This window comes from Agelaius phoeniceus, chromosome 25, assembly GCF_051311805.1.
Source record: "Agelaius phoeniceus isolate bAgePho1 chromosome 25, bAgePho1.hap1, whole genome shotgun sequence".
NCBI lineage: Eukaryota > Metazoa > Chordata > Aves > Passeriformes > Icteridae > Agelaius > Agelaius phoeniceus.
In genome coordinates this window covers 1,399,426-1,412,572 of record NC_135289.1, presented here as the reverse complement: position 1 = coordinate 1,412,572, position 13,147 = coordinate 1,399,426, and the positions used below count along the sequence as shown (strand labels likewise).

The 13,147-nt window shown below is 48.5% G+C and overlaps 1 protein-coding gene across 1 annotated transcript; it reads left to right on the top strand.

The window, feature by feature from the left end:
• The first annotated feature begins 21 nt into the window (after positions 1–21).
• On the top strand, positions 22–11,823 carry MAPK13 (mitogen-activated protein kinase 13). Its single transcript, XM_054648992.2, has 12 exons — positions 22–1,600; positions 4,481–4,610; positions 4,965–5,023; positions 6,061–6,169; positions 7,182–7,211; positions 7,644–7,691; positions 8,601–8,715; positions 9,071–9,142; positions 9,622–9,701; positions 10,088–10,166; positions 11,042–11,218; positions 11,523–11,823. The coding sequence occupies exons 1-12, from the start codon at positions 1,482–1,484 to the stop codon at positions 11,600–11,602; spliced, it is 1,098 nt and encodes a 365-aa protein (XP_054504967.2). The 5' UTR covers positions 22–1,481; the 3' UTR covers positions 11,603–11,823.
• Positions 11,824–13,147: the final 1,324 nt, after the last annotated feature.

Below are 13,147 nucleotides of genomic sequence, written 5' to 3'. Positions count from 1 at the left end.
GGGAACAAGGTGGCTGGAGGCTGACTCTGCTGCCATGGGGCTCCTTGTCCTTTTTTTCCACCATTCTAAAGTTTCCTGTTTGATTTGGTCACTGGAGTTAACTCATCTCAGTACAGCCCAGACCTGCCCCAGCTATTCAGGGCTCCCTAATTGGGTGCTGATTGCCTGTGTGTGCAGCAGCAGCTGAGCAAGGGCTGTGTTCATCAAATAACCCAGGAGTTACACCTTTGCTTAGGGAGCAGGAGCTTTTGCTGTGACACCTCTTGCTCACAGGTGTATTTATAGACCCAGCCAAGCTCTGGATTGTTTCCGGGCTGTGCTGCTGCAGCCAGGGCTGATTACACAGATACTGCCAGGGTCCCTTGTCCCAGTTTGTGTTTATGAACAGCAGGCTCTGCTTGCAGAGCAAAAGGGCCAATGCAGTGGTTGCACATAACGCAGGCACAGTGAATTTTCCCTGCCCCCAGTTGTGCTTTTCCTGTAGGAACACATCTGCAGGTGCCCTGTATGGAAGGAGCAGAGGCTCTGGGCACGGTGGAGGGCTGCTGGGGTAGAACACTGTGCAAGCAGCTAGGCTGGCTTGGTAAGGCTCGGCTTAGTCACTTCCTTTGGGGAGTGGGGAGGATGCAGCTCCTGTGTGGGAGCCCCACCTGAGCCTCCTGGTGCTGGAGAGAAATGGTGAGGAGCTCTCTGCTCACCAGCAATGGTCCTCGTGGGCTGCTGGGTCACAGACAGGGCGCTGACCACGGCCTTTGCTTTGTCCGAGAAGAGCCGGGAAGGGCTGAGAGCTGCTGCAGGAGATGAAACCGCGCCCAGCAAAGCCTGGGGCACAAACCATTCTGGGGCTGTTCCCAGCCCACAGCTGCTCCTGGAAGCCCTCGCAGCAGTCACTGGGAGAGCCTCAGCCTACTTTCAGCATCTCCCCACCCTGCTGGGGATCCTGGCTCGGGAGAAAATCGCCATCGATGTGATCCCGTGGTGTCCGGGCTGTCCGTCGGCTTCGAGAGGATCCCCTGCGTGCCTGACGCGCTGTGTCTGTGGCTTGTCCCTCGGATTCCCCGGCTCGGCGAGTCCTTACTCATCCCCTTGTTTGGAGGAGGGATTTCACGAGCCCCTGGTCGAGCCCCGTGAGGATATTTCTGGGCTGATGGAGCAGCAGAGCGGGAGCTGTGGATGACAGGGGCTGCCAGAGGCGTGCCCGAGCGGGGCTGGCTGCTCCCCTCCTGCAGCAGAGCCCAGAGGCACCTGTACAACACCGAGGCGTGTCAGGAAACCTGATGCCTCACCTCTGCCAATGTGGAGGCGGAGGGAGGAGGGCCCAAAGACATGTCCCTTCACGCTCGCAACAGCTGAAAACAGAGAAGGAAACTCGCTAGAGCCTTTTTCACCAGCGCAGGAAGCGTCCCTGTCCCGCTCTCACTCCAGAAGCCCTCCCGTACTCCACTACTCTGGGGGGGTGGCTGTCCCACACCCGCCGGGCGATGAACATCGCAAGGAGAAGAGGCTTTTACAGACAGGAGGTGAACAACACGCTCTGGGAGCTGCCCAGGAGATACACATCCCTGCACCCGCTGGGCTCCGGGGCCTACGGCTCCGTCTGGTGAGTGGGGTCCTGCTGGCAGCGCCCCGGGGCTGGGGCGTTGGGAGTTCCGGGCCGGGGGGGAAACGAGGAGGCGTTTGACAGAACCCCTCCATTAAGGAAGGGCATTTGCATGTGGGATGGGGGCAGGCTGTCTCCTGTCCAGCTGGACACTGAAGAAAATGCCCCAGGGTGGGCAGAGAGGGGACAGGGCAGGGGTGCCAGGGCAGCCGAGCGTCACCTCGGCGCTGGGGTCAGGCAGGGTTTGAGCTGCTTTGGACTCTTGCTTGCTCTGGTAGCACAGGCGGGAGGTGGGGGAATACCTGGGTGTCTGCAAGAGATTTGTCTGTGATTGCAGAGGTGGGAGCTGGAACAGGGCGTCCCTGCTGCTCAGTCCCAGGCAGCTGAAGCAGATGGACAATACAACCCCTGCCCTGATACAGTTTCCAGTTTGAAATCATAAAGTGGATAGAAATTATTGCAAACCAGGATCAGTAACAGACAGGGACTTCCTTCATGGCTGATGATAAACCCCAGCCTACAAGAGCAGCAGGAACTGCTGTTAATTATTCAGCCAGGCAAAGGTGCCTGAAGCAAGAGCAAGCACAAGGCAGAAATTGCTGGGTTTGCACTGACGAACCAGACATGGGCAACCCTGAAAGGTTAAATATGAAACAGTCCATTGATAGTATCTGAAGAGAGCCCTTATTTCATAACATGCTGAGCTAAAAATAAATGAAAAAAAAAATAAAGGTGTGTCCGTTTTCATAGGTGTTGGGCAAAGTCTGGCCTGCCACTGGCACTAATCCTGAAACCCTGGTGTCCAGGTTTTGTCCTTTTCCTCCAGCTTCCAATTTACAGGGGGGCACTCACTTGGCTGCCCAGATGTGTTTATGCCTCTTAGATTCTTAAGTAAGTCCTGCAAAAGCAGGCAGGATTAGACTTGACTTTTAATTTATATTTGTACAGTGTTCTCTGATTTTTATCACAGAGAAAATCAGGAAGAAAAATAAAGACAGGACAAAAAAAAAAAAAAAAAAAAGAAGAAGAAGAGAGAAATCCTTTCAAGTTTCCCTGCCCAGTCGAAAAAAACAAACATCAAAAGAAATCTTTACTGGTCCCTGTAAAACTCTGGGCTGCTCTGGAGCTCTCAAGAAGGGAGGTTGAAGCAGCCCGGGGGTGCATGGTGGTTTTGAATGGACAGAGCTCAGCAGGGAGGGCTCGATGCTGATTGCTGTACAAAGCTGAGGCAGAAATGTGGAGTTAGGATTTGCTGTCCTCTGCTGGGAATTGCTGGGAAAATTTCCTATTGCAGCATTCTGCAGCAGAGGCTTTTACACCTTCTTGAGCAGCTGAGAAAGTAACTCAGGAGAAACAGCAAAAGCTTCATTCTGCCCTTTTTAATTTGCCAAAATCTGTAGGGATTTGGCTTCCAGCTGAGTGTGACTGTGAAAGAAGAATCTTCTGACCCCTCCACTGCTGGTCCTGCCAGCCAAGGCACAGCTCTGCCTGCCCAGGTCAGCCCAGACTAAATCTGTTCAAATTTGTGCTGGGGAGAGCACCGGGGCTCTCCCAGCTGCATCAGCTCTGGGCTGGGATTGTGGCCAGGCTGTAACCAGCACTGTCTGTGTTGGGTGCTGGGGTTAGATGCTCCGTAGGTCAGCAGCCAGGAGGACACCCTCAGATTGGGAAATCTGCCTTGGATTCTGCAGTTTGACTCCCTGGTCTGAGTCCCTTCCTCTTATTTTTTTTGGCTCCTCCAAAAATTTTATGCAGTGCTGTCCCCTCTGCTGACATCTGCTGAAGTCCTGGAACGGATACAAAACCTCACTGAGAGTCCTCCTAGGACACCCTACAGCATCTTCAGCATTTCAGCTGCCTTGTGTAGCTGTTCCTGCACTTGCTTTGCTTCTCCTGACTCGATATTTGTCAGTGCAAGGCTGGAAGCCATGGGATTGAACATGATGATTTACAGCTCTTCTGTTCCTGTGGGAGATGGGATAGGGATTTCTGAACCAGTGGGAATTACTCTGGGAATCCACAGCGGGATTTAGCAGGAAAAATATTTTTTTTCATGTTTGCCTCTTGGGAGGGGTCAAGGAAGGGCTGAGACACCCCTGGAAAACACCACTGAGAACCATGAATTCCTGTCTGTCTGAGGACCTCCCTTCCCTCCTTGGCAATCTGAGCAAGGAGCCTCCAGAGGGAGAGGAGCTGTCACAGGATTGTTGTGTCCTGCTGCAAACAGCCAATGTGACCAGCAGGAACAACACAGCATAACAATGCCTGCAGCAATGGCTGCTGTACCAGCTTTTCATCAGCTCCAGAGAAGAGTCTCATTTTCAGCCAGACCTGCTCTTACACAGAAGCAAATATGTAATCAAGAATTCTGAACACAGCAGGATTAATTGCAGCAGCTCTTTCAACATGTGACATCCACAGTCTTTGCTCCAGAATACAGTGAAGGCAGCTGGCTTGCCCTAAAATACAACAACCTCCAAGCAGACGGCAAAGCAGAAATTGCCATATCTTTATTCCCTTATCTCCATGCATTAAGGAAGGAGAAGGCAGAGTTAGAACTAATTCTGACCTTTAACCATCTGTGTTTCCCTTTTCTCTCAGCTCTGTTACCTCCAGCTCATTTCTGCAGGTTGAAGAGAATAAAGATGAGTCACTTGTGCTTTTCTTGGTGTCCCACCTCATCCCCCAAAGAGCACAGGCTGCCCAAAGCCACACAGGGCTCTGTGTGCAGAGCTCCACTGAGCTCCTCAAAGGACCTTCCTTTGCTGTCCTTCTGCAAGGACAGGAATCAACTCTTCTCTAGGAGATGACCTGTGGGGTTGCAGAATCTGTTCAAACATACTACTGACACCAGAATGGTTTTTTCTTTGCCTGCTGCAGTTCAGCCATAGACAAGAAGACGGGGGAGAAAGTGGCCATCAAGAAGCTGTGCCGCCCATTCCAGTCAGAGATCTTTGCCAAGAGAGCCTACAGAGAGCTGATGCTGCTGAAGCACATGCAGCATGACAATGTGAGTGCTCATTTCTCCTCTTCCTGCTGACACAAGAGGTGTTTCCTTGCCACCTGGGAGCAAGTCCTTTTGGTGGCATCACCTGTGCTTTAATTGACATTTGGTATGTGCAGGCTGTCTCAGGGTTTACCTGTGACCTCTTTGCTGTGCCCAGGATGGAGCAGGTGTACAATGGGTGAGCCCAGGTATTAGTAAGAGGGAAAACATTTATGCAGCATAAGTGAGGAGTCCCTGGGTTCCTCAGATGGAATTTTCTGTGTTCACTCAGGTGCATGTGCCAGTGGAGAGCTGATGAGTGCCATGTGCACAGCAATTGTTTTCCAGATTTAAATGTGGGCTTCTCTCCTTCCTCAGGTCATTGGGCTGCTTGATGTCTTCACCTCCACTGCCTCCTACCAGGGGTTCCAGGACTTGTAAGTCTGGAGTTGTTTGCTCTGTGTAGACTTAACTATTTTCCAAGACAGCTGTGTCTTGGCAGCAGCATTACAGAGAGGGTTGAGGTGCAAAGGGAGCAGACTAGAATCCAGGCATCCCCAAATAACGCAGAGAACCAGGAGCACAGCTCAGCTCCCATGGCTGACACACCCAGAACACGTAAACAGATCCCAGCCCTGCTCCCAGCTGGGACACCACAGCAGCACAGCCCAAGCTGTGCAATGAGGATGTGTTACATTCCATGGTGCATCACACAGAGGGTGATCCATGCTAGCACTGTGTGACTGCTGAGCTAAGGGGCTGCACTCACAATGGGAATAGTATTGTTCATCAGGCCTCAGGGCAATTAAACTTAGAATTTGAAAGATCTGTCCTTCTTTTCCTCTCGATTCTGGCTCTTCTCAATTAATTTTTTTGGCATTTTCCCTCCATGTTCATGATCACATTGGACAAGTCCTTTTTCCTTCCCCATCACTGCAGATGAGCAGTGTGACTGGGTTTGGGGTTTGGCTGATGGCTGAGGTTAGCAGCCTGCAGGAAGAGCATGTGAAGGTTCTCAGAGCAGTTCCTGCAGGAAGACCATCAATTAATTAGCAGCCTCAGCAGGCAGGTACTGAAGGAAGCTGGATATTGTCTTCTGAGGCAGGGCTGGAGAACATTACAATGACAAATTTGGGAGCCAATGCAGCTGCTTTGCTGTGTGAGATGTTTCAGCTCCTGGGTGGTGAAAGGCTGTCCAAAATTGAACTTCACTTGAGGTCTAAACTAATTCAGGATCCTGAAGATCCTTGTTCTTACTTGACATCAGATATCTGATTTCCAAGGAGGAGAAAGAGAAATTTTTGAAACAGGTTGAAATTCCAACTCCTCTGTAGGATGTGCTAGTTAGCCAGGAACAGTCACAACAACTCATCTTCCTTACACAGCCAGAAAAACCAAACCAAGTGAGAACAAGGCTAGCCTGCTCCCCTGCATTTTTCTTCCAGACTCAGGGCCTTGTCTTACTGCCTTTTAGCTACCTGGTGATGCCATACATGCGGACAGATTTACAAAAGATCATGGGACATGAATTCAGTGATGAAAAGATCCAGTACCTGGTCTACCAAATGCTGAAAGGGCTGAAGGTAGGTGGGTCTGGAGGAGTTTAGTGACTCCCTGCGTCTCCTCTGTGTGTCACCTCTGGGTTGACCCCAACTAAACTCCCCTCCAATCCTGTACAGGAGGATGTGGGGAGTTTATGGCATCCCCTCGGAACAGGAATTGGCTGTTGAACCATTCCTGGTCCAGCACACATCAATAAAATGAGTGTTTGCTTACATCAGGTATCAAAGTAATCAGCAGCCACAGGCCTTGGGATGGTTTCTCCAGGGCAGCACTTGCTTCTCTCTTTGCCTTGCCCAAACCTCAGCAAAACTCTGCACAGAGAGGGAGGGACTGTCAGCAGCAGGAGCTCCTCTGAACTTGTCACAGAGGCTCTCAGAGGAGAGGACAGAGGGAATGATTTTCTATTCAGGAGCATAAGGAAGGAATATGTTTCTGTAACTGGCTTTGAGGGAGCTGACAGCAATCACTGCAAACTCTGGGATGTAGAGACAGAGTTTTCCAGCTGTCCTCTCACATCCTTCACCTGGAGTCACAGCAGTGGCTTACAGGCATCAATGGGATCACCTCAATCACACCTCTCCCCAGGTCACTGCTACCTTGAATAACGGGGGGAAGAACACACAGAAGGTTTGACTGGTATGCTAAAAACCCTGAAGTCAGTTTTGCAATTTTATGGTTTTGGGCTGAGATTATTTTTTTGAACACCCAGAATAACCCTGTTCTCATGTCATCTGCTGTAACCTTGATGACTTTGATAGTTTGAAGCTGTTGTACTTGCTCTGAGGAGCTATTGTTTCATCTCTCCTCTTCTGCTCTATGCATCTTATTTAGACTGGCAATAGCACTGTAAATACTGTCAGTAATTTGGGGCAGAAATTTCTTTTCAAACTGCTGCCCTAGGGACCAGAGACCTGTAGAAGGCTGCAGAGGTTTGTTCTCAGCAAGTTCTTGTTTGTAGCTCTCGTTTCTTTGCTGGAGAACAGAAAATTTTGTCTGCTGGTGATCACATTGTGGCTCCTCTTTTCATTGCAGTATATTCATTCAGCTGGCATCGTCCACAGGGTAAGTTCATGTATTCTTATTCTGATTTTTGTCTGAGAAACACAGCATAGTCATAAAGTTAATAAATTCCTAACCATCATTTCACTAATAGCACTGTCTGCTCTAATTTCCATCCTGTCTGCTCTCTTTTTCATTCTACCAAAACCCCATATATATTTGGATTACTAATTCCTGCAGCATTTTGAGAAAATGCTGTATTTTCTGATGAGCTGAGAAGCATTTTATGATGCTTTTTGAATTAAAACTGTTTCAGAAAAGAATAAAATAGTAACCTAATATAGCAGGCATGGTGTTTATTCAGTCATGTGCTGAATTGATGTTGAACCTGGGGTGTTATGGGACCCCATCAAAGGCAAGCAGAGGTTCAGCTGGAAGTTGTGTTGATGTATTGCAGCTTGAAACATCCAATTTTTCTGCTCCTGTCTGTTGTAGGACCTGAAGCCAAGTAACCTGGCTGTGAATGAAGACTGCCAGCTGAAGGTAGGTGGCAAAGCAGCACTTTGCAGCACATCAGCTCGTGGAGGAACTGCTCTGCCAGCAGGAAATTGGCACTGTCATGTTTCCTCTTTCCTCCCGAGCCTCCATTCCAGGCGTTGTGTTCCTTGGCAGATGCAGCAGTGGGAAATACTCCCCTGCTGATGTCACTTGCTGAATCAGGACACAGGAGCTCAAATGAGCCTTCTGTCACTGTAGTTCTCGTGCATGGCAGTGTGTAATGACTTCCTGGAGAAATTCAGCACTGCTGAGCAATACTTGCAGCAGGTGAATGATCCCTGAAGGGCAACTGCATTCAGCTGCAGCTGCCCTTTGGTTCTCATGGATGCTGTGGTTGTCATTCCAGACAAAGTCATTTTCAGGGTTGCTCTGAAGGGTTTGCTTGCTGCTGGCTGGTGTGGTGCTCTAGCATGCATTTTCTGTAATGGATATTTCAGGGAGTGGCTCTGCTGCCCATAAAGGTTGGGTCAAGCTTGTTCATCTTCAGCATTGAGGGAGAGGCCATGCTGTTGTGTCACCTGCAAGGTGTTCTTATAGCAAAGGGTGAGTTGTGGTGACCTGGGAGAACGCCTTCACCACCAACTCCAATAAAGCACATTGACTCAAAACTTAAGCTTCAAGAAAGGCAGTGACCTTCCAGGGAGCACAAAGCACTGATCCTTTCAGAAGGGTCCTCTCATGACAACAGGGTTTGCAGCTGGCTTGCAATTCACAGTGGAATTAAGAGATATAAATTCCTTGAACCATCCCATGGGTGTCTGTGGTGTAGTTGGAGCTTTGTTATTATCTGATTGGAGCTACTCCATTTTCTCTTAGAAGTAGTCTCACTTGCCCATAGGATTTCTCTTTTCTCTCCTGCCCTCCCTTCTCCTTATTCTTCCTTTGGCACTGCAGATTCTGGATTTTGGCCTGGCCAGGCAGGCTGATGCTGAGATGACTGGCTACGTGGTCACACGGTGGTACAGAGCCCCAGAGGTCATCCTGAACTGGATGCATTACAACCAGACAGGTGAGCAGCCCTGCCCCAGCCTGTGACTCCCTGCTGGTGAGCTGGGGGATCCTGCTGGCTCAAATCTCACTGAATTGTCCAGTTGTTTTTCCTCCTTTTCATCAGTGTTCCCCAGAGCAGAGCAGGTCCCACAGGTGTTGCACAACTCCCAGAGCTGCTGCTTGCAGGAAATTATGAAAGCTGAGATTTTAGCAGCATAGAAAGAACAGAGGGTGGGAGTGAAATTTAAATCAGCGTTTGCTGCAAGCAACAGCAAAAGTGACAGCCCCAGCAACCACTGCTGCCTTTCTAATTTTTTTTTTTTAATTTTATTTTCTTCCTTTTTCCCCCCTCCCTCCTTTTTCTCTCTGAACAGTGGATATCTGGTCTATTGGCTGTATCATGGCAGAAATGCTGACTGGGAAAACACTCTTTAAAGGAAAAGACTGTATCCTTTCAAGCTAAACCTTTTGCCTCAGCAGAGTAATAATTCTTAGTGTGTGTGTGGAAGGGTTTTTATAAATGAGGCTACTGAGAAAAACAGGTGTCAGACTGGTTTATCAGGAGGTAATCACAAGGACCAGTCTTTTTGGGGAGGAAAACAGAAGGGGACCTCAGAAATGCACCTCTGTGGTGGCATGGTTCTTCATCAGCTGTTCAACCTTGTGTGGCCATAGCTCCACTCCCAAATCTTTGCACATCCTTCCAAGCCCATGGATGTGTGTCCTGGCATGGTTGCACCAGAAAAATGATCTGTTGATGGAAATGCCATTCCAGGAAGAAAGGCTTGGAGCTCTTTTTGCCAGTCTAATGCATCTCTGCTTGTATGACTGTGGTGAGTTTGTATCATGAGCTCATTGTACCCTCGCAGGCTGGGCTGGGGTGGGGTTTGCTCCTCAAAGGATGATCTTTAACACAGCTTGCCAGACCTGGACCAGCTGACCCAGATCCTGAAAGTAACGGGGCATCCAGGAGAGGACTTCTTGGAGAAGCTGGAGGACAAAGCGGTAAGGAAGCTCCTGTGGATTTGGGTCCTGCTGGAAGAGGTTGACTTGTGTTTGGCATGGGAGAGGTGCTGCCTCTGCAGCAGCAGGGAAATGCCCTTTTCCCCAGGCAAGGAAGGCATTTCTCTGTGCTGGTGGCACATCTGATGGGCCTGGTGCTGCGTTGGGCAGGGACTCATGCCCCAGGAAACCACCAATCTTCTCTGTTCTCCTGCTTGGCTCTTAAAACAGAAGGATTTCTCTGTTTTGACCAATAAAAATAGTTCCTTGTGAACTGTTTCTGAAATGGGACATCTGAGATGCTTTGCTCTTCTCTTCACTTGCTGACATTGAGAGCTGTATTTCACACCTGCCCATGTGCAGTAATTGTGCTTTCCTTGCTCCTTCAGGCGAAGAGTTATATCAAGTCCCTTCCTAAAATCCCCAAGAAGGATTTGTCTGTGCTTTTCCCTAAAGCCAATCCTCAGGGTAAGTAATCTCCAGCATTTCTCATGAGTTTTCACAGCTGGAAAGGAGGCAAGCTGACTGCCACAGACCCAACTTTATTTCTCCTTCTCATAATTTCTTGCTACTTTTTCCCCTTGCAGTTTGTGCCCTTCCTCAGGGAAAATATGCATCAGTTAAAAGCAGAATTATTTTTATTGGCATTACAATGGTGATGTTCTGCTTCTCTTGGCCATTTACTACTTTTTAAAAAATTATTATTTTTAAGTACAGTGCCGAACCTGGATCTAGCAATATTTAACAGACAGCTGATGTAAAATTTTCAGGGTAAAAATTAATCTCTTAGAAAGAACTCTCTTCCCCAGTAGGTTAGAGGTGAGAGCAAGCAAAACTCTTCTAGAAACTGAATGGAAGAAAGTCTTAAAATGTTAAAACCAAGTGGGAGTGAGGCTGACAGACTAGTCAGCATCTGAGTTTCCTGCCCTCCTCTCTAGCAGGGATGTATAGGTTTCTATACAGATTACTGATGTTAAGACTCCTTTGAGATGCAGGGCTCTGAATGAAAGCAAATTATTAAAACTGAAAAGTATCTTGAGGTTACTGGCTTACTCCTCATGTTTCTGCAGCCCAATCTGTGCAGCAAGGCTCATTCAGGTCTAATTTGTTATTTCTGCACAATTTAACTTCTGTTACCAAGAGCTCCCTGAGGCTGTTGTTGGGCAGACTTTGCATCTGCACTGATGGGAGCCCCTTGCTGCCTTGGCCAGGTTGAGGATTCTCTTCACTGTTCAGGTCTGGAGGTGAAACACTGGAAATAGCAGTGCCACACTTGCAGGGTTCATGCACAGGCTGCCTGTGCTCCCCTGCACCTTGCCTAGCCCTGTTCCCACCCTCCACAGCTGTGGACCTGCTTGACAAGATGCTGCAGCTGGATGTGGAAAAGCGCCTTACAGCAACAGAGGCCTTGGCTCACCCCTACTTCGACCAGTTCCGAGATATCGAGGAGGAGACAGAGGCACAGCACTCCTATGATGATTCTCTGGAACATGAAAAGCTTTCCATAGAGGAGTGGAAAAGTAAGAAGTTCATTTTCTTTGAGGTTCCTGTCTAGCATGGGACTCTCCTACCCCTCTTTCTCTCCTGTACAGATGCTGAGTAAAGCTGTGGTTGCCTGCTGATGCCTCAATGGTAGGGCTCAGATCTCTTGCTTTTATCCATTCAGCAAAGATCCCTCCAGCTCTTCAGGCAGACTTTTTTGCTCTCTCTCCTTTGTCTCTTTCAGCTGCCACTGAATGCCTTTTCCTGCACATCCAACACTCCAACTTTTATTTGTGTCCTCTAAAATCACACATTAATGGTTATTTTGTTCTGCTTTTCAAGAGCACATTTACAAGGAGATCTTGACCTTCAGTCCCATTGCACGGAAGGATTCAAAGAAGAGAAGTGGGATGTCATTATAGCGACGGGTGCAGCTGTGGCTGGGACTCACTTCTCCCTGCTGACATCAGATTCATTCCACACTGTGCTGCTGGTGGCCAACTTTTGGCCTGTGGGACCTCTCTCTATATGCCAACACAAGGATGACATCGTGCTGTGGGCATTGGACTTTGTTCTTCTAAAGGGGAAGCACCCCAGACAGTTTTCGACATAAAAGACAAATATATTCTTGTTGAAACTTTAAGTGGGAGAATTTGACCTGTTGTTTCTTTTTTTTTTTTTTTTCCTGTATTTGTCCACTTGAGAGAGGAGGGGTTTTATTCTTTCTCGTGAGTCTTTTCAAGCACAGAGCTTAGTACATTAATTATGGATGAGGTAGAGAAAAAGGGTAAAATTGGGAAGTGAGTCCTAAGCAAAAGGATCAGAAATACTGAATTTCAGCATAACAAGACCTTAACCAATCTCACTCTGGCTGTGTCCTGCTTCCCTGAGCAGTCACAGAGCACCCAGCAGAGCAAGGCTGCTGGGACAGTGTCAGCTCCAGGGCACCAGGGGATCAGCCTGTGTTCAGAGCAGCTACAAACTCATCCTCTCATCCTGTACACACAATTCTGCTCAGCTGCTTCCCCTCCAAAGAGCCACTGCCTCTTTTTTTTTTTTGTTTTGTTTTGTTTTTCCCCTGCTCATTTAATTCCCTGGGATTTGATCAGTGCTGTCTCCTCCTCACAGCAGGCAGCAAACACAGCCTGGGAATTCAAGACCACTTCCCCTAGTGACAGACTGGGAGTCCCAAGCAGCTGCATGAGTGACTTTGAATATGGATCTGCAGGACATTCAGCAGCCTGTGCTGAAACTGGAGTATCTGCAGATCCACAGCTTATCATAACAGTCATTGATAGTGCAGGCACAGCTGCTCGTTGTGATAACACCTTTGGACTGCAACACCTTCTGGCCCAGGGTGATCAGGCAAGCTCAGCCAATCATTCCAAAGTCCATCCCAAGGGATGTGTGCCAAGAACCAGGTGCCTTCTCTGTATCAGAGCAACACCTTCTTCCCCTCCTCTTCTCTAGCTGCTGACTTATTTTGGTTTGGTTTAGCCAGGTTGTTTGTTTTCAGTACTCTCTAATTTTCTTCTTAAGTAATGTTCAGTTTTGCTGTACAGACCACAAGTGAGTAAAAACTGCAACATTTCCAGAATTTTCTGATCTCTCTTCTCCACTGGGAACTGGGCAGTGATGTCATGTTGTTTGGCTGCCTCCCTGCTGCAGCTCATGGCATGCAGCACTGGGGATAACCCTGCAGTGGCTGCAGCTTTTTGATAGGATGGTGTTGGTGTTTGCCTGCTGTAGCTGAACACATGGTCCATGATGATAAGGTGAGGTTTCTCTTGGCTCCTATCTGTCTGGGTCATGTACAAGGCCTTTCCTCCACTCCTCTCTTAGGTAGAGATAGTGAGCACAGAACTGTTGTGATGTGCCCTCAATTCCCTAGAAATTCAATGTTTTCTTATGCAGAAAGTCATCTCTAAAGTCAAAGTCATCTGTTAAGGCCAGATTCAGACAGAACT